Source organism: Budorcas taxicolor, chromosome 17 (genome assembly GCF_023091745.1).
Source record: "Budorcas taxicolor isolate Tak-1 chromosome 17, Takin1.1, whole genome shotgun sequence".
In the NCBI taxonomy this organism is placed as follows: domain Eukaryota; kingdom Metazoa; phylum Chordata; class Mammalia; order Artiodactyla; family Bovidae; genus Budorcas; species Budorcas taxicolor.
In genome coordinates, this window is record NC_068926.1 from 64,031,902 (window position 1) to 64,051,180 (window position 19,279).

Here is a 19,279-nt window from a genome sequence, read left to right on the forward strand (position 1 = left end):
CACACGGGCCGGGATGAGGGTGGACAGTGTGCTGTTTTCAACTTGGCCCTGAAGCGGTGAAAAGCCTCACAAACAAGCAGGCTGGAAAGGCCTTCTGGGTGCCCGTGTTGGGGCAACAGCTGCCGGCGTTGTGGGGAGGCTTGGGCCAAGACAGGGATGGGAGCAGCATCGTCCCCTAGAACTTTCCGTGATGATGGCCATGCTCTCTAGTGGCCTGACTAGTGTGGCAGCCGTGAGCTGCACATGAACACGGAGCATCTGAAACGTGGCAGGGACGGCTGAGGAACTGAATATGTGACATGCTCTTTCACTGTGTGGTTCACCTGAATTTGAGCTGTCACACGTGGCCAGCAGCCACCACGGTGGACAGCGCGGGTCCGGACCCCATGCCACATCGGGACAGGATGGAGGTATGCTAAGCCTGAGCAGCTTCGGTTATGGGCGGTCCATGGCATCAGTCTCCATCAGCAACCGCCGCCGGCTGCCCCTGGCCAGCTGCGTCACTTGATTCCTCTCGGTTACGCTCCCAACAGTTTATGGGGAAGGTTTGGGGAGAGCAGTCTTCCAATCAAGCGCTTCCATGTGGAAGGGGGAGTAGATTTCATCTCAGGTTTAAAGAACACATTCCAGGGGATTTCCCTGATGGTCCAGTGGTTAAGAATCACCTTCCAATGCTGGTGCCATGGGTTTGATCCCTGGGTGGGGAACTAAGATCCCACATGTTGCAGGGCAACTATGCCCACATACTGGATGAAGACAGTGCAGCCCCCCCGAAAAAGAACATTTGAAAAAAGTAAAACACTTATGGAGAAGCAATCCCAGTAATAGACTTAGTATTTTAACGGTTATTACAGAGAAATAAATAACAACAATAAGGGCAGCTGCTATTAATAACATTATGGAGCGTTTATGATTTTTAAATGCTTTTTATTTATTTTAAAAATATTAAATACCATGTGGCACTTGGGATCTTAGTTACCCAACCAGGTGTCAAACCAGCACCCCCAGCAGTAGAAGCAAGGAGTCTTAACTGCTGAACCACAGAGGAATTTCCCATTTGTGATATTTTAAATGCCTAACACATCACCACTTCTATTAATCACAACAATCCTTCAGAAGTGAGAAGGGGTAGAGTTATTAGCCTCATTGTACAGATGAGGATGTAAAGGCCCAGAAATGGGGAGTTACAGCAGAGGTCTGACTCCAGAACCTGAACTCGTAGCAACTGTCTTGTGCCAGGAATCTGAGTGGTAAATTATGAGGCTGTTGCTTTGGGCTCCATAAAAGGAAGAACTCTGGGGTAGTTGGACTCTTCCTGAAGAGAAGGAGTGAGCTCAGCTTTGAAAGAATCCAAGCATTTAAGCCTTCTGCCAGCTCTGGTATACAATAGCGGTTCCTGCCCATGGCCCTCCTAAATGGAGTTCATACTTCTGACTGTGTGGTTTCCCAGAAAATACCAGGGCCACCTTAATATTCTGGCTCAGGGGCAGACACAAGGGGCAAGGATCCTGGCCCCCGGGAAGAAGTTGGTGGAGAAGTCTTCTAAAGTTACGGACAAATCCAGACTCTATGAAAAATTTCAACAGCCAGAAACACTGCCCCCCCAACCCCTTGCATTGGTTTTTCTTTCGGAAAATCCAAGGCCAAGGAGAAAGCATTGCTGAGACCGCCTGGGCCCGCCCTCAGGGTTACCTTGCTCGTCCCGTCACCACAGTCTGGGCCCAGGGCACCATGATCTCCTTGAAACTGCCCTGGTCAAAGAATCCACTCTGCCAGGATCCCTTCAGAGCTGTGGGCAGAAGTGTGGAAGCTCAGGCTGGGGGCTGGTTGCTGAGGGCCCCCGATGTCCACCTGGAGGGCAGACTCCTCTGCCGTCTCTCTAGGACAGCCTGACGTTGACAGCCCAGATACCTTTATTCCTGGAAAACAACAACACTTCCCCTGCCCAGCCCCCAACACACAAAACCAGGGCTGCCAAACAATATACCAAATCAGGAAGTCAGTCCATACAGAACACCCAACCACATCAACTTCCTTCCACGTCAAACACGAGGAGACCCTGGTTACGGTCTCTGCCTTTTCTTCTCAGGAGGCAAAGAGAGCAGATGGCTGCCTTCGGAAGGCACGATTTCAGAAGGGGCCATCTACTCAGAAAAACACTCATCCTGGACCTGGGGGCTGCAGCCTCAGAACCGTTACGCTGGGAAGAATGTGTTCCATTGGGAGACAGAGAGGCAGAGAAAGGGACAGTGAACAAGCGGATGTCAATTGCGGCCATCCTGGGGAGGACGCAGCGCCTGGGAGCCACACCGCGCTGCACCTGACTGTGGTTTGGACACGAGGAGGCAGGTAGCAGGAGGGATCTCACTTTGCAGAAACAGGGGGGCTGGGCCCCTGGGAACAAAGCACCCCAGCCTCAGGGTCTGCCTGGGGGCTGGCCCTCCTAGCTGGAGCAAATGGGTGGTAACACATCAGAGGTTTTTAAAAATCAAGCTAAAGCCAGTGCTCGCAGGTGAGAAAGCCTAGGAGAAATGGCAGAGGGGGGAACAGGCCACGGGGCATCTTTCGCTGGTGGAGCCTGACATGCTCCTGGCGGCACCTCCCTTGCCCCACGCAGCTGGAAGGAGAGGCCGAGTTCTTAACGGGGCAGCACGTGAAATTCTAGACTCGGCACTGTGGCAACGGGGGCAGCTCAGCTTTCCAGTTCTGTCCTGGTGGCTCAGGATGTAATCAGGTGCCTCCAGGAGGCCAACCTGTCCCTTTGGGGGAGGGGGGACGTGTGCATGTGCAAGCACGTGCGTGCACACGGGTGTGTTTGGATATATGTGTGCACACCCGCACGTATGTCTACAAACGCAGCTGCGGAAGAGGCAACGTTGCTCGTCCTGGGTTAACTCATGGAGAGCCACCTTATGAAGGTTTAAGCCAAATAGAAAGAGAGGGACAGAGAGAGAAGCGCTCTTCTCTCTGAAACCCTGAGGTTTCAGCCCCAGAGTTTCCACCTATGTGACCACACCTGGGGCAATTTCGGGGAAGGAGGTCATGACCTCTGCTGCTTCTCACCTCCATCCATCAGCTCCAGAAACCGGAGGCTGTTCCCACCCCTTCTCAGTCATCAGCTTGGGAAAAACAGAGAAAAATCTCTATCCCTCCACCCCTTTTTGCATCCGACCTCAGGTGTATCCCGTGGCGAAAATCTTCTACTGACTCGTTCTTTTATCTTGGTGGCAGAAAAGAAACCCCAAGACCCAGGGCTCAGACAAAACCCTGGAGGGACCTACTTGGGTGAGGTCTTCCTGCAAGCAGCCACCGGGGGTCGTAGGGCCCGCGAGATGGTTGGAATTCAATTTCTCTGTCAATTGGGTCCTTGGGTGTGATGACTGGGACTGGGCTGCGATTATCCTAGGAAAGAAAGTCAGGTCTCCCACTCAGTCCTTTAGGCTCATCGATAATGTCTGCAGTTCACTCTTTGCCCTCCTCTCCCCTTCCGACTATGGTAATGCCTGGCTACATGGCAGAAGCCCAACCCAAAGTAGGTCATCATCACAATTAGGAGTAGCATTTGGCTGAGGGCCTGCCAAGTGCTGAGCTCCACACATCATGTCACTGAGCCATCAGCGACAACACCCTGGGATGGATGCCACTGTTACTCCCACTTTACAGATGAGGAAACTGAGGCTTAGAAAGATTAAGAGATGGTCCTGAGGTCTCATTGCTACGAGAAGGAAGCCAGGAATCAAATCCAGCCTGACTGCAAAGCCTGAGGGTTCTCTGTTGTCCATGTTACCTCTTTTGATGACAGGCAATGTCACCTCTTTCTAAAGGATCGACACACAGCCTCCGTACAAAGTCATAAAAAAAAAAAAAAAAGCAAAGAACAGTGACTACAGGGCTGGGCATCAGAGAGGGAAGGAGAGAAAAGAAAAATGAACCCTAGGCACAATTTCATTGTTACCTACTCCCTACCCTTCCACACCGTTTGGCAAATGAACCAGATAACAGAGTCTTCCAGGCTCCAAGCTTCAAGGGGGAGGAGGGGAAGGATACTGCACCTTTGGCATATAGGACAGCCACTCCAGGATGGTACAAACACCCTCGAAGTCGTCCGGCACGGTGACATGTGAGACGCCATTGTAATGCATGATCTGCACACCTCCCAGCTGGTTGTTGGACGTGTAAACGTCTCTGCCCAGGACCTGCTTCGACATGACACGGTTAGCAAGGTCCTGCCCGACCTGGGGGCCTTCCATCTGTGCAGATGGTCCTCAACCCTGCTGCATGTCAGAATCACCTGGGAGCTTTCAAAAGTCCTGATGTCCAGGCTGCAGGCAGCCAGGCTGATCACATCAGAATCTTGGGGATCTGTTGTTGTTTTTTTCCAACTTCCAGATAATGCCATTATGCAGCCCAGTTTGAGAACCAGAGATCCAGCTGGTGACTGGTCATCTCCAGGCAAAACCCAACCCAGCGTTGCTGATGGAGCAGGTCTGCGGTGGGGCCAGAAAACTTTGTATTTTTATCATGATCCCAGGTGATGCTGATGCTGCTGGTTCAGGGGCCAGACTTTGAGACCCACTGTGGGATTTTCAGCAGACCTGATGTTAGGGAGGCTTTACAGCATTGTGGAAGGCATTTCAAGACAGTGAAAAGAGTCACACGAAACTGTTCCCTAGGAGTCTAACTATGCAAAGACATGAGATGAGAGGAAAGCTACACAAAAACTACAGTGGGGACAAAATTACCTTTTTTTTTTTTTGTCTTTTCCCAATTTTCTGCAATGTGTAATGCTATTTTAATAATTTTTAAAATTTCAATAATATTTTAAAATTTAAATTACAGTAACACAGAGAATTAGTTCCACCAGAAGAGCCTAACACACACATTGTTGCTGTTAGGTCGCTCAGTTGCGTCAGACTCTTTTTTGACCCCATGGACTGCAGCCCGCCAGCTTCCTCAGTCCGTGGGATTCTCCAGGCAAGAATACTGGAGCAGGTTGCACTGGAGTGGGAAAAGGCAATTTCCTTCTCCAGTGGATTTCCCTGACCCAAGGATCGAACCTGCATCCCCTGCTTTGTAGGCAAACTCTTAATGCTGAGCCACCAGGTATCTATATGTATGTATCTATCTATACACATCTACATGTATGTATGTATCTATCTATAATATGTGTTAGCTCATTAGAGGCCCATATAACTGCAAAATGAAAGAACAGCTCTTGTATTAGCAGGGATGGAACTGGTTTCTCTTTTCCCTTTTCTTGCTGTATCATGTAGCTTGTGGGGTCTTAGTTCCCCAACCAGGGATTGAACCCAGGCCCTTAGCAGTGAGAGTGTGGAGTCCTAACCGCTGGACCACCAGGGAATTCCTGGAACTGCTTCCATGCTGAGAAAAATTTCCCACTGGGGACACTGGGAATGTCAGAATGACCCTGCCCCCGCCCCTACATGTCCACTCCCCGGCCATCCCTTCAAGGTGGTCACCTTGTTGAGAGCCGTCGCCCCCGTGAGGATGATGTGGGAATTCTCAACCTGGATCACTCGCTGGCCCAGCCTCACCAGGTAGGCCCCGATCCCGAGGGCCCGGCAGGTCACCTGTGGAGACAGGACCCCTCCGGCATTCCTCAGGGCCAGTGCCCTGCCCCCCACAGCAGGGACGGTCCAGGAGCCACTGGGCATGAGTGGAAGCTCAGCTTGGCCACGGGCATCCTGATTGGTGGCCGGACAGCGTGGGCACAAGCCTGTCCTTCAGGCTGCCTGACCACGACCTCCTGTCCAGAAGGAATGGGGCTAGCGAGGAAGAGTGTTGTAAAGACACACAGCAGATGTGGAATGTTCTGGCTCTTGCTTCAAGAGGCATCTCTGTGGCCCTTCTGAGTGTGGTTGCTCCCGAGACACTGCACGCATTCACACAACCAAAGGAAGCCTAGGAGGGCGGGTGAAACTGGGAAAAGATGATCGAGGTCTGTGTCGAGTTAATAATAGCATGCCAGTGTCAGTGTCCTTGTTTTGATCACATACGTCGGTTACACAAGACACTATCACACGGGAGCTGGACGAGGGGCACCCAGGACCTGCCTAAACTAACCCGTAACTTCCGATGCAGTCTAAACTGTTTCAAAATAGAAAGATTCATACAGGCAGACCTCATTTTATTGTACGTCGTGGATGCTGAGGCTTATTTATTTTTTTTAACAAAGTTTGTGGCAATCCTGTGTGTCAGATGAGGGTTAGCATTTTTTAGCCATAAAGGGTTTTAAAATTAAAGTGTATACATTTTTAAAAGACATCAGGCTATAGCAGACTTAGACTATAGTATAGTATAAACATAACTGTTACATGGATTGAGAAGCTAAAAAATCCCTGTGACTTTATCACAATCTCCACTTCAATGCTATATTCATTTGCTTTACCATAGAGGTCTGGAACCAAACCTGCGACATCTCTGAGGTGTGCCTGTCTGTATATATATATATAAATTAAAGATATATATATACACACATGTATATGTATATCCATTTTGGAATATATAAAAACATTCCTTTTTATATCCTTCAAAACAAAATGACATATTTTGGAATACGTAAATATATATATGTCTTTTTATTCTGAAATAGGTACGAAACATACATAATGACACCTAGATGATAATGCCAAGGAAGACACTCAAGGCCAGCATTTCCCACCTTGGAAACTGAAGGGCCAACACCAAGGGTGAAGATCAGGACTTGAGTGACAGTTTACCACTAAAGAGAACGATTACTATGACTCCAGCAGAAACAGAAGATATTTCTGTAAAGGCCACACTAGGGAATGAGAAGACAGTCATTTAGTACCAGTTAAAATTAGATAAAAGTTCTTTTTTTTTTTTTCCCACACTGCTGGGCATGCAAGATTGTAGTTCCCTAACCAGGGACTGAACCCATGCCCCCTTGCAGAGAAAATGTGGAGTCTTAGCCACTGGGCTACCAGGGAAGGCCCAAAAGTTCTTCTAAATACTCAATATCTTTTAAAGAAGAGATTGAATCCTGATTCAAGCCAACCAACTATAATAAGACATTTTGAGATAACTATGAAAACTGAACCCAAGTTGAGTTCTGACGATATCAAAGAATTGCTGCTGTTATTGTTGGGTGTAATAGTATCGTGGTTATGTTATTTAAAAAAAAAAAATGAATGGGGGAGCATTTATCTAGCAAAGAACCACACTACGGTACTTACAGATGGAAAGATATAAGTGGAGGCTGCTTTAAAATATTCCAGAACAGTGGGCAGATGGGCTGAGGATGCAGGAATGGTTACACGCTGACAACTGTTGGAGCCGGTGATGAGAACACGGGGCTCGTTATCAATTCTCTTTACTTTCATGACTATTTTTTTTTTCATTTATTTTTAATTGGAGGATAATCACTTTACAATGTTGTGTTGGTTGTTTCCGTACAGCAACGTGAATCAGCCATCAGAAAGCATATGTCCCCACCCCTCTGAACCTCCCTCCCACCCTCTACCCCAGCCCACCCCTCTGGATTGTCACAGAGCGTTGAGCTGAGCTCCCTGTCATGCAGCAGCTTCCCACTGGCTCTGTTACATACAGTAATGTATGATGTATGTTTCAGTGCCACTCAATTCGTCCCACCCTCCCCTTCCCCTGCTGTGTCCACAAGTCTGCCCTCTGTGTCTGTGTCTCTTATTTCCGCCCTGCAAATTGGTTCATCAGCACCAGTTTTCTAAATTCCATACATACGTGTTAATATATGACATTTGCTTTTCTCTTTCTGACTTCCTTCACTTTGTATGACAGGCTTTTCCTGATTAAAGTTTCCATAATAAAAAGTTGAGTTGGAAAAGAAAACGGGCGGGGACTCACCATGCTGATGGTGACGATCTCGTCGTAATCCTGGGAGGTCTCCCCAGCAATCATGCCTGAGCCCCTCAGGTTCTCTATGCCCAGGCCCTCCTCCTTCCCGATGATGTCCGTGATGACATACCTTCAGGAACCAAAGGAGAGTTACAGACTGAGCTCCAGCCCAGGACAATCCAAGGCTGATGCGCTTCCCATGGACCCGGGGAAGGAAGGCTGAGCAAGGCGAGGGGCTGGAGGGTGAGAGAGCAGCCACCGGTGAGATGAATGCCGGGGTCTAGGACCCTCACGATTGGCCCTAAAGTTTCCAGAAGGGCAAGTACAGCCTCGATGATGATCACCCCTCCAACCAAAGAGAAAGTCCGCTGTTTCAGAGGCTGTCCTAACAAAGCATCACCCCTGCCCTGCACTCCTTCGGAGATAATCGAACAGCCTTTGGTCTGTAGCGAGATGGGCGTGTGCCAGGAGAAGGCACTTGGTTCATGACCAGTCAATCATGGCCACATGAGTCCACTGCACAGCCCAACCTCCCTGATGATCTGACGGGAGCTGATGTAATAATTATAGAAGTAAAGTGCACAGCAAGAGCAGCAACTGAACCATCCTAAAACCATCCCTGCCTCCCCCGTCCGTGAAAAATTGTCTTCTGTGAAATCAGTCCCTGGTGCCAAAAAGGCTGGGTTAGGCCCTAACCCATTAGAGATTCACAAGGCATTTCAGTGCATTAAATGCTCTGAGAAGGTCTGCAGTAAAGATGCTTGTTGGATCTCATCTAACCCAGTGTTTCCGAAACTTAAAATCTTCACTCCCTCCCTCCCCGCAAATCAATGACTAACATCCCAGGAAACTCAGCCTGGGAAATTTTGATTTAACTCAGAATCTGATTTTAAAAACCTACAACCTTCCCTGGAAAAGATACCAGTATTGCCCCTGACGTTTTCATGGAGCAGACCCTGTCCACGTCTTCCCAGCTCACCCAGTGAGTCAGTTTGGCTCATTTGGTCATAAAATAAAATGTGAGCCCGCAAGCTCTGGGGACATGCGGGAGTCCACCCTAACTGTCCCCGAGTGATGTGCTGTTTTTGTGAGAGATGTACCTCATGTGGGGACAGCAAGGATGGGGTCACCCTAAAGGGGGCCCCAGGTGTCTGAGCTGTCACACAATGGAAGCTGGGGGTCGCTCTGTACAAATACCCCCACCTGCTTGAGAAATTGTCACCAGCCCAGAGGCAGATTCCCCACGAGCAGCTGAAATGAACCACAGTCAGAACGTGGGAGCTGCCTGCTAAGTTATTTACCTGGATTCTCCATCTTCCTCCACGTGTTTACAATGGACGGAGTTCAGGGAGCTGACTCTGGTGTAGTCTTGGGGGGTCAGGTACAGGTATTTAATTCCCTTAAAAATATGTAAATACTTCAATGAGGCTATGAGTCCAGCTCCGTGTATTCAACAGCCACTGTTTTTAGTGCCAGCACTGTGTTTTAGGGATGCAGGGAGGATACCGTGTTAATAACACAGTCACCCATCTGATGTTAACAGACATCTGATGTTAACACATTAATAACACCAATTAACTGAATGTCTGCTCTGTGTTTGCCAGTTACCACACAACCTCACTTTTCCCCGGTCTCTCTGATTCACTATTTGTTTTTAAATCTTTATTGAATTTGTTACAATATTGTTTCTGCTTTATGTTTTGTTTTTTTGGTCCCCAGCCACATGGGATCTTAGCTCCTCCACCAGGGATTGACCCCTCAGCTCCTGCATTGATAGGGGGAGTTTTAACCACTGGACCACCAGGGAAGTCACTGATTCAGTGTCGTCTAATCTTTTCATTCTCTCTCCCCAAAGGAGCCTTTTAGATACTTCTTTTTCCCTGATTACCAACCCCTTTGCCCCCGTCAAGTTTTATTATAGATATACTGGTTATTAATAAATGTACGTATGTGTGTGTGTGTGCTTTTACACGAAAATAATACTTTTTGTCCCTTTTGGGGGGACAATACCACCTCCTTGAGAACCTATGCTGTGGTTGCAAAGAATGCCTCTGTCCCCTGCCTTTTCACATCAAAAGATGTGTGTTTTTCTTTATTCATTCTGCCTTTTATGATGTCCTGAGGTCTTCTGGATGAATTTTAAGAACTTCCTGAGGCCAGGGATCATATACCACTCACCTCTGCATGCTTGGTACGTACTGTGTTCAGAAGATGGTCGGTATGTATTGATATTAACTACATGTTTATATAAGAAATAACTATTTTCATTATTGTTCTCCAAGGATCCTCCTGAGGGCTTCTGAAGTAGCTCAGTGGTAAAGAATCCGCCTGCCAATGCAGCAGACGTGGGTTCAATCCCTGGGTTGGAAAATCCTCTGGAGAAGGAAATGGCTACCCACTCCAGTATTCCTGCCTGGAGAATCCCATGGACAGAGAAGCCTGGTGGGCTATAGTCCATGGGGTCACAAAGAATCGGACATGACTGACTACCACTTTCAGAGCTCTCTGAAGTGACTACTACGATTATTCCCATTTTACAGATAAGGAACCAGAGTCATCTGCTAGTGGCTAAGAAGGAATGAGGGTTCCCAGGTGGCATCAGTGGTAAAGAACCCGCCTGCCAATGCAGGAGACATAAGAAAGGCAGGTTTGATCCCTGGGTCGGGAAGATCCTCTGGTGAGGGCATGGCAACCCACTCCAGTATTCCTGCCTGGAGAATCCCATGGACAGAGGAGCCTGGCAGGCTACAGTCTATGGGATCACAAGAGTCAGACACCTAAGAGTCGGACACGCTAAGTTTGGACTTAGCGACCAAACCGCCACCACCACGTGTATCCGTGCTAAGAGCAAGACTTTTCCCCCCACTCCTTTAGAGGTACTGTCACTCCCTCGGAAAACACAGCAGAAGCTAGGTGGAATCACACTGCCACGCCAGCTTCCTGCCGTACCTTGTGGGGGTCTTCCGGGTCCACCCAAGCCACCTGGAACATGTGCTTAATCTCCTCTGCCAGGCCGATACGGGCCCCACTGTTGGCCGCGAGGTAGACTTTGGGGATGCCCTCGGCCCGGGCCAGCTCGGACGCCCGCAGGTACAGAAGGTCTTCTCCGGGGCTGAAGGATCCAATATGGAAGGTGATGTCATTGCTGATGAGGATAATGTCACGCCCTTCTGGGTACTCGAGGGTCTTAAACCTCATTTTGAAGGCCACCATGCCCACCTGGAAAGGAGATGAGTGCACGAGAAAACAGGTTTGCTTCTTCAGGGAGAAAAAAGATTTTTAAGTTGTTTTTTTTTTTTTATGTGGACCATTTTAAAAGTCTTTATTGAATTTATTACAATATTGCTTCTGTTTTATCTTTTGTTTTTTCAGCCATGAGACATGTGGGATCTTAGTCCCCCGACCAGGGATCGAACATGCACCCCCTTCAATGGAAAGTGAAAGTTGCTCAGTCGTGACCAACTCTTTGCAACTCCATGGACTATACAGTCCATGGAATTCTCCAGGCCAGAATACTGGAGTGGGTGGCCTTTCCCTTCTCCAGGGGATCTTCCCAACCCAGGGATCGAACCCAGGTCTCCTGCATTGCAGGCGGATTCTTTAGCAGCTGAATCTCCAGGGAAGCCCTTCCTACACTGGAAAGAAAGTCTTAACCACTCAACAGCCAGGGAAACCCCTAGGGAGAAAATTTTTTTAAAGGAGGATTCCAGCCAGGAGCTGGGCTCTGTGGGTTTGCTTTTTAAAAAAATGTTATTGAAGTACAGTTGATCTACAATGTTGTGTTAATTTCTTCTGTAGAGCAAACCGACTCAGTTCTTTACCTCATTTCCTCCAGGAAGTCGGTTCATCTCCACCAGCTGGCCCTGCGGATCCAGCACGAGTTCGGTGTACGTCAGGATGTCTTTGGGGTATTTGTCTGGGGAGTGCCACATTTTAAAAAGAGCCTACAGAGAAGGGAGGAAAGAGAGAAATCTGAAGTTGCCAGTAAGGAAGTACACTTTCTAGGGCTGCCTTTCTTTCTTAATCACAAACTAGTTAAAGCACTCAGCAAAAACATGCAGAAAAAATAAATACCTGTGCATCTATCTTGCAGTTTTGTCAAATCATAATTTCTCCAAAGTTGCTTTAAGAATTTTTTAATAAGAAATAATAGAAATGCAGCTGAAACCCCTGGTGTGCCCCTTCCCATCCCATTCCCATCTGTCCCTCCCCCTGCTCCCCTCAGGTAACCATTATCCTGAACTTGAAAGAAAGTGAAAGTCACACATTTGTATCCAACTCTTTGTGATCCTATGGATGTAACCTGCTTGGCTCCTCTGTCCATGAAATTCTCCAGGCAAGAGTACTGGAGTGGGTTGCCATTTCCTTCTCCAGGAGATCTTCCCAACCCAGGGGTTCGAGCCCAGGTCTCCTGCTTTGCAGGCAAATTCTTTACCAGCTGAGCCAGTAGGGAAGCCCATCCTGAACTTAGCGTCAGTCAAGTCCTCTGTATGTGTTTATGCTTCTATCTCATCATATGTGCAGACATTAAAACATGTAGCATTATTTTGCATGACTTCTCTTTTAAATAAATGGTGTCACACCAGGTATGTCCTTCTACAACTTATTTTTCCAACTCTCCAGTATATTTGAGAGATTTATCCATGTTGATAAATTTAGCTCTGGTTTATTCCTTTTCCCTCATGTTCAGTTTTTCATGGAATGAATATGTCACAATTTATTTACTCATGATTTTGAGTAGAAACGTTTAGATTCCCATTTCTACAGTACTACCGATAATGCTATAAAGAACATTCCTATGGTCTTTTTACATTGGTAGATACCTAGGAGTGGAATTGCTGGGTCATAGCATATGTGAATCTTCAGTTTTCTTAGATATTATCAAATTGCTTTACAGTAAGAATGTGTGAGAGCTCCTTTGGTCCATATACTCGTCCACGTCTGGTTTTGTCAAATATTTTCATGCTTTCCCATCTGCGGGGTGTGAAATTATACTGATTTTTTTTTTGCTGTAATGTTGATCCATACTTCACTGATTGTCACCTAGGTGAGCACCTTAGAATATATTGATCAGAGTTTCTCTTACATAATATTGTTCTAATCTCTTGCTGGTAACAGACATTGAAACATATTCTCCCAAGCTGGGGTCTTTTTTTAAAAAATTAATTAATTTAATTAGAGGCTAATTACAATATTGTGGTGGTTTTTTGCCATACATAGACATGAATCCGCCATGGGTGTACATGTCTCCCCGATACTGAACCCCCCCTCCCACCTCCCTCCCCACCTCATCACTCTGGGTTGTCCCAGAGCCCCAGCTTTGGGTCCCCCAAGCTGGGGTCTTTTTACATAAAAAACTTTTAAGTTTTAATGTAGTCAAATTTGTGGGGTTTTCCTATGCTTATGCTTTTAACTCACTCCAAGTGGTTTTAATTCTCTTGAAATTTAGTTTTGTATACTACATGAGGTAGAAATAAAAATTTATTTTCCAAATTAGATAAGAAATGTCTTTGTATCTTTTAGTGAGATGTATTTCCCTTCCTTCACAATTCCACCTCTGCATTCTGTCAAGGCTTTGTTTATAAGTGGGTCTGATTCTAGACTCTATTCTGTTCCATTGGTCTATCTGTTTAGCTCCATTACAATAATATTATGCATTACAGTAAGTACAGCTGCTTGAAAATAGTGACTTATTTTAAAGGACGGCTAAGACAAGTCCCCCAGATTATTTTTTTCAAAATTGCTTTTGCTATTCACAAACTTTTACTTTTCCTATGAACTTTTAAGTTGCACCCAAAACTCCAGAATTATACTGAATATATTATGTGGGGAACTATTATATTTACAATATTGCCTCTTCTGATCATTCATAAGCATGATATATCTCTGTTTATTTAGGTTTAAAGTATTTCCATAAAGTTTCAAAATTTCCCCTACAAAGGCCTTGTATTTTTTAAAAATTTATTCCTAGGGAAACTTTAGAGTTGATCTTAATATTGTAAATGGCATTTTTCCAATTAGATCTTAGAATTATTGCTTGTCTATGAGAGCACAATTAATTTTTGTACACTGACCTAGCTGGAGAAGGGAATGGCAACTCACTCCAGTATTCGTGCCTGGAAAATCTCATGGACAGAGGAGCCTGGTGGGCAAAAGTTCATGGGGTTGCAGAATCCGGCATGACTGAGTGAACAGGCATGCACTGGTACCTAGTAATCTTACTGTGTTATCTTGCTGCTTCTTCAAATCCTCTTGGACTACTTGTATAGGCATTTTATCATCTACAAAAAACACCACTTTGCTTCTTTCTATTCTTGTATCTTTTATTTCTTTTTCTTATTTTAATGCATTGATCAAGAACTCCAGTTTTTTTTTTTAAAGGTAGAACAGATGGAGTAATTCAATTTCACTAATGCTTATAATCTATGTTTTCTATTTCTTCTTGAGTTAGTTTTGATAAGATGTATGTTTCTGGGAAATATTCCTTTTCATCTGTTTTCAAATGTATGGGTAGTCCACAGTACTCTTTCTTTGTCTAAAAGAAAAGTGGATGGATTTATTTTTGATATGTCTGTTTCTTATTCTTGTGGACCATGATGTCCAAGGCAGAAGGATACAGACAATAACATTCTTAATCATAAAAGTTTCCATTTATTAAAACAGCCTCTGATGCTGCTGCTGCTGCTAAGTCACTTCAGTAGTGTTTGACTCTGTGCGACCCCATAGACGGCAGCCCACCAGGATCCGCCATCCCTGGGATTCTCCAGGCAAGAACACTGGAGTGGGCTGCCATGTCCTTCTCCAATGCATGAAAGTGAAAAGTGAAAGGGAAGTCGCTCAGTTGTGTCCTCTACTGAATACTTAATATGTATTTCTTACTACAACCTTGGGAGGTAGGTACTAATTATTATTCTCATTGAACAGAGGAGAAAAGAGAGGCCCCGAGAGGTGAAGGAACTTGCCTGGGGGACAAACAGGAAGAAAAGGACAGATTTGGGATTCAAGTCCAGGACTTCCTGACCCTAAAGAGCAGCTTTTCCTACTACCCCGCATCTCATGCCTGAAGTGCACTGATGCTTTCCTGTCCACAGTCTCAGTTTCATGAACGTCATTCACAAGGCAACGGAGAGGATGTAAAAGGCATCCTCATCACCAGTGCCAGTGTGGTCAGTCTCCTTGAAAGGCACTTCTGCATAAAAAATATAGGCATAGAAAACATGCTTGAAGGAAATACCCAGTATAGCGTCTGTATCCAGTGTATACTTCAAAATTCATAAAAACATAAAACATTATTTTTTTTAATTCCTCAAAGGTAGTGACCCCATCCTCTTCCTCATGGTCTAGCCACCCTTAGAATGGTGCCTGGTTTATAGCAGGTATTTAATATATCCATTAACAAGACCAGAAGGAAATGGTAAGCAATTTGTCTTTAGTACACGGAACTAGGAGTCATTTTTTTAATTCCTTCCACTCTCCTTTGTTGTCCAAAGTTTCTATATTATTTTCTTTTTACCACTGGGATGAAATAAGTCTTGTTTTAGAAAAACATACTATGAAGTCATTCCCAATATTAGTTTCTTTTCGTGCACGCAGACTGTTTTTTAGAGTGAGGTCTTTAGAAAAGTAACTGAGAATGGTGGTTGTGGATGCTGGTGGAGTCTCTAAAGGGGGACCCCGGGCAGTACTGAGTCTCAGTCCCAGGACTTGCCTGCCTGAACATTTCTGGGAAGTCATACACGTAGGTGGTGCCCAGGGACTGGGCCTGGAACCGCTTGGCCTGAAGCAGATCCTTGGTGACGTAGGGAGTGTTGATCAGCATCCCATGCTGGGGGCCTTGCTTGCTGCCAAAGGAGTGAAACAAGATCTGGACCAGAAAGAGAGAAAAAGAGAGTGAGGGAGGCCAAGTCTCAGAGAACCACACTCCTGCTCAATTTTTTTCTTCCTGCCTCAATGAAAATGCAAACAGGGAATGCTACTCAGCCACCAAAACGAGCAAAATAACGCCACTGGCCGCAACATGGAGGGACCTAGAGACTAGCATACCAAGTGGAGTACGTCAGAAAGACGCCACGTGTTGTCACTTCTGTGTAGACTCTAACATCTGACACAAATGAACTTTCCTGAAGCAGACACAGACCCACGGACACGGAGCAGGGGCTCGGGCCTCCACTCTGACGCGACTTCTGTGACCCAGCCCGGCCTTACGTTCCCAGATCTGGGGTCCGTCACTTCCTTGTAGAGGCTGATGTCCAGGTAGTAGCCTGACTCGTTGGTGATGAAGAGGCGGATGGGGATGGCGCTGTCGGTGGTGGTCTGACGGATGTTGATCTTGACCTCAGCCTGAAGCACGCGGAGCTTCCACAGCCGGCTGCCGTAGCGCATCACCATGGACCGCACCGACTCCTCGATCTGCCGCAAACCACAGCGGTTCAATTTCAGAACCTAAACTGCGCACACTCGTAACCGTTCTCGCTCTGACGATGACAGAATGGTGAAATATACCAAATGCAAAATGCACTGCGTGTATACAGCACAGTAATATGTTGCATGTATCACTGTTAGCTGATAAGACGCAAAGGCATCTTTGATTTAAGCTCAGTGTCTCACTCTGTCCCCACAGTTACCCAGAGAGGCTAGCATTTTTGTCCCCCATTGACAGAGGAGGAAACTGAGGCTGGTAAGAGCTAGAGCTCCTATGTCTTCCTCTCCGTCACGTATCCCAAGCCTATGCATTTTCTCTTCTGGGAACGACATGAACTGGTGGAGCGGGGGAGTCAGCATGAGCCTCTGCACCCCACCCCACATGCCAAGCTGATGGACTGAAAGGACTTCTTTCATCCCAGAATCACCACCACAAACTCTGCCTGCTTGTGAGGAACCAGCTGTGGAGGAGCCAGCCGTGGAGGATGGTTGAGCCACAGACCTCAGGTTCTTACCCACTCCCCCACCCACCGGCAGCCCACGACAGAGCCTGGAACCAGGGAGAGGCCAGAGCTCTGTTTTGCAGAGGACATTCTGGGCATCCGCATTTCCTGAAAAGTGAAGCATGCCCATGGAGGGGGAACATCCTTAGGGACAGTCCTCAGGGGGGTGGCTGGAATATGGCTCTAGAATTAATTGATGGAAGCTTTGTGCTCCACCTGCAGCAATCGAGGCTCAGAAACGCACGTATGCACCCTGCAACTCGGGTCTTGAACACCGGGAGACAATACCCCAAAGCAGGAGGGTCCCAGGGAAGGTGAACCCCCAGAGCCTGGTGAGAGCCCCGCCCACCGAGGGGAGACCTTGGAGGGGTCCATGATGACGGTGGGCACGAAGTTGAGGAAGATGTGGTTGCAGTCGGTGCGCACGCTGGTGTTATTGAATGCCACCTCCAGCTCATCCATGGCCTCCAGGAGCAGCCGCTCACCCTCGTTCTGGAGGTACTCGAAAGAGGCTTCCTATAAAAGCGGGAGGGGGCAACCGCTAAGGCCAGGGGTGCAGGGCTCAGAGAGTTAGGGAGAGGGGAGAATAGCCCCTCCTCCAAAAGGTGCGCCCAGTAAGACAGCAGAGCCCCACCTTCAGAGGCAAAGAGATGTCCAAGGCCGACTCGTGTACTCGGCACCTCTTTTATTTTCTGTGTTTTCTGCTGTGCTGACCCCAGAGGGGTCTTAAAGTCTCTTCTGAGATATTGTAAACAACTCACCCATGAGCCTGCTTTTTAGGCAAACCAACCAATCCAACCAATCCACGGTCCACACCTCACTACTCCTCATCAGGCTCACGCTCCAGGCTACTGTCCTCGGGCCCTAATCAACCCAGGGCCAGGCATCAGACAACTAGAGACAGCCCCTATGTTCAGAGCCTGCTGAAATCACTCAAGGCAGCCACTGCCAAGCCTGCCCACCTGCCTCACCTGGTCCTTCCTGCGAAACCCACAATAAAGGCCCCTGTCCATGAATCCCCCCTCACACGGCCTCCTGAGCAGCCCTGGCACTTCCCCACGTGGTCCCCATGATACAGAGTGCCCCCTCCCCTTGGGATCTGTGAGTGACAAACAAACCATCTTTTCAATGGCAACCATCTCCTGGTCTGTTGGCCTTCCCTGGTGGCTCAGCTGGTAAAGAATCTGCCAGCAACGCGGGAGACCCGGGTTCGATCCCTGGGTTGGGAAGACCCCCTGGAGAAGGGAATGGCTGCCTCCAGTATTCTGGCCTGGAGAATTCCATGGACTCTACAGTCCATGGGGTCGCAAAGAATCGGACACGACTGAGCGACTTGCACTTACCTGGATAATCATAAAAGCTATTAGAACACCTGAGGCAGGAAAACACTGAGATTAGCTTAGCACTCATCACTAGAGGATTCCCTAAAAACATTACATACATGTGATACCTCCATGCTAGGGAACTGCAGGGAGGGGATCATCTTCATTAACATAGAAGGAGGTCTACAGTAAAAACCGAGTCTTTACATGGTATGTCCAGCCTGAGCTCCCATCTGGAACCTTCTACCTACAACCCAATTCGAATACACGTATGGAATGAGGCCCACAAAGGGTCACCAACAGGGCTGACCCCTGAGTGGCAGGATTCTGGGTCCTTTCCTTTGATTTCTTTTTTTTTTGGCCAAGCCACGCTGCATGTGGGATCTTAGTTCCGCGACCAAGGATCGAACCTGTGCCCTCTGCACTGGAAGCAGAGTCAGCCACTGGACCACCAGGAAAGCCCCTCCTTGATTTTTGGAAGTATTTTCAGTATTGCTTGCAATCTTCACAGCATAGTCATGAATTACTTTTGTAAAGGAGAGAAACGATGGGACATGATGGTGCACTCAATCAACAAATACAAAAAAAGCCCCTTAACTACCAGGACCTTTCTTTTCTATCCTCCTGATTCTCTCATGCAGACACATCTCCGGGATGGAAGAAAGAATCTGCACGTTACCCCATGAAAATAAGCTACTATCTACCTCCTGTCCCCTCTAGACTGGACTGTCGGTTACAAGGCCAGGGCTGTGGGTGCCCCGTTCACCCTGCGATCCCCACATGCAGCCCAGGCCCTGCCCCGAGTGGGACTCAATCCCAGCAAGGCTGGCCCCCAAGGAGACACAAACTCCCGCTGACATCAACCTTGGTGATCAGGTCCGAGTGCCTGATGATGACCCGGATGAAGAACCTGTGGTCCGTGACCTCGGCACCCTCCTTCACTCTGGCGGCGCCCAGGTACAGGTGCATCTTGTGGTTGGCGCAGGGCATGGCGGTCACGTCGAAGTTTCGCAACCGGCTGAGCTCCAGCTGGAAGGCCAGGGCCGGCTCCAAGTGACGGTAGATGCGATCTTCTGCAAACTGCGGGCCGACCAGGGAGAGAAAACAGACAGACACACAGACCCACGTGGAGCTGGACACTGAGGTGGCATGCCCGCTGATCCGCACCCTGTCCTGCAT

General features: G+C 47.6%; 1 protein-coding gene across 1 annotated transcript in view; it reads right to left on the reverse strand.

The window, feature by feature from the left end:
• The window catches only part of ACACB (acetyl-CoA carboxylase beta), a 137,811-nt gene that overhangs the window by 12,619 nt on the left and 105,913 nt on the right, over positions 1 to 19,279 (reverse strand). The window contains 12 exon segments of the mRNA XM_052655120.1: positions 1,693 to 1,789; positions 3,282 to 3,402; positions 4,053 to 4,196; positions 5,481 to 5,591; positions 7,864 to 7,984; positions 9,156 to 9,253; positions 10,804 to 11,073; positions 11,676 to 11,798; positions 15,563 to 15,718; positions 16,060 to 16,263; positions 17,139 to 17,294; positions 18,965 to 19,180. Coding sequence (XP_052511080.1) covers positions 1,693 to 1,789; positions 3,282 to 3,402; positions 4,053 to 4,196; positions 5,481 to 5,591; positions 7,864 to 7,984; positions 9,156 to 9,253; positions 10,804 to 11,073; positions 11,676 to 11,798; positions 15,563 to 15,718; positions 16,060 to 16,263; positions 17,139 to 17,294; positions 18,965 to 19,180 — 1,817 coding nt within the window.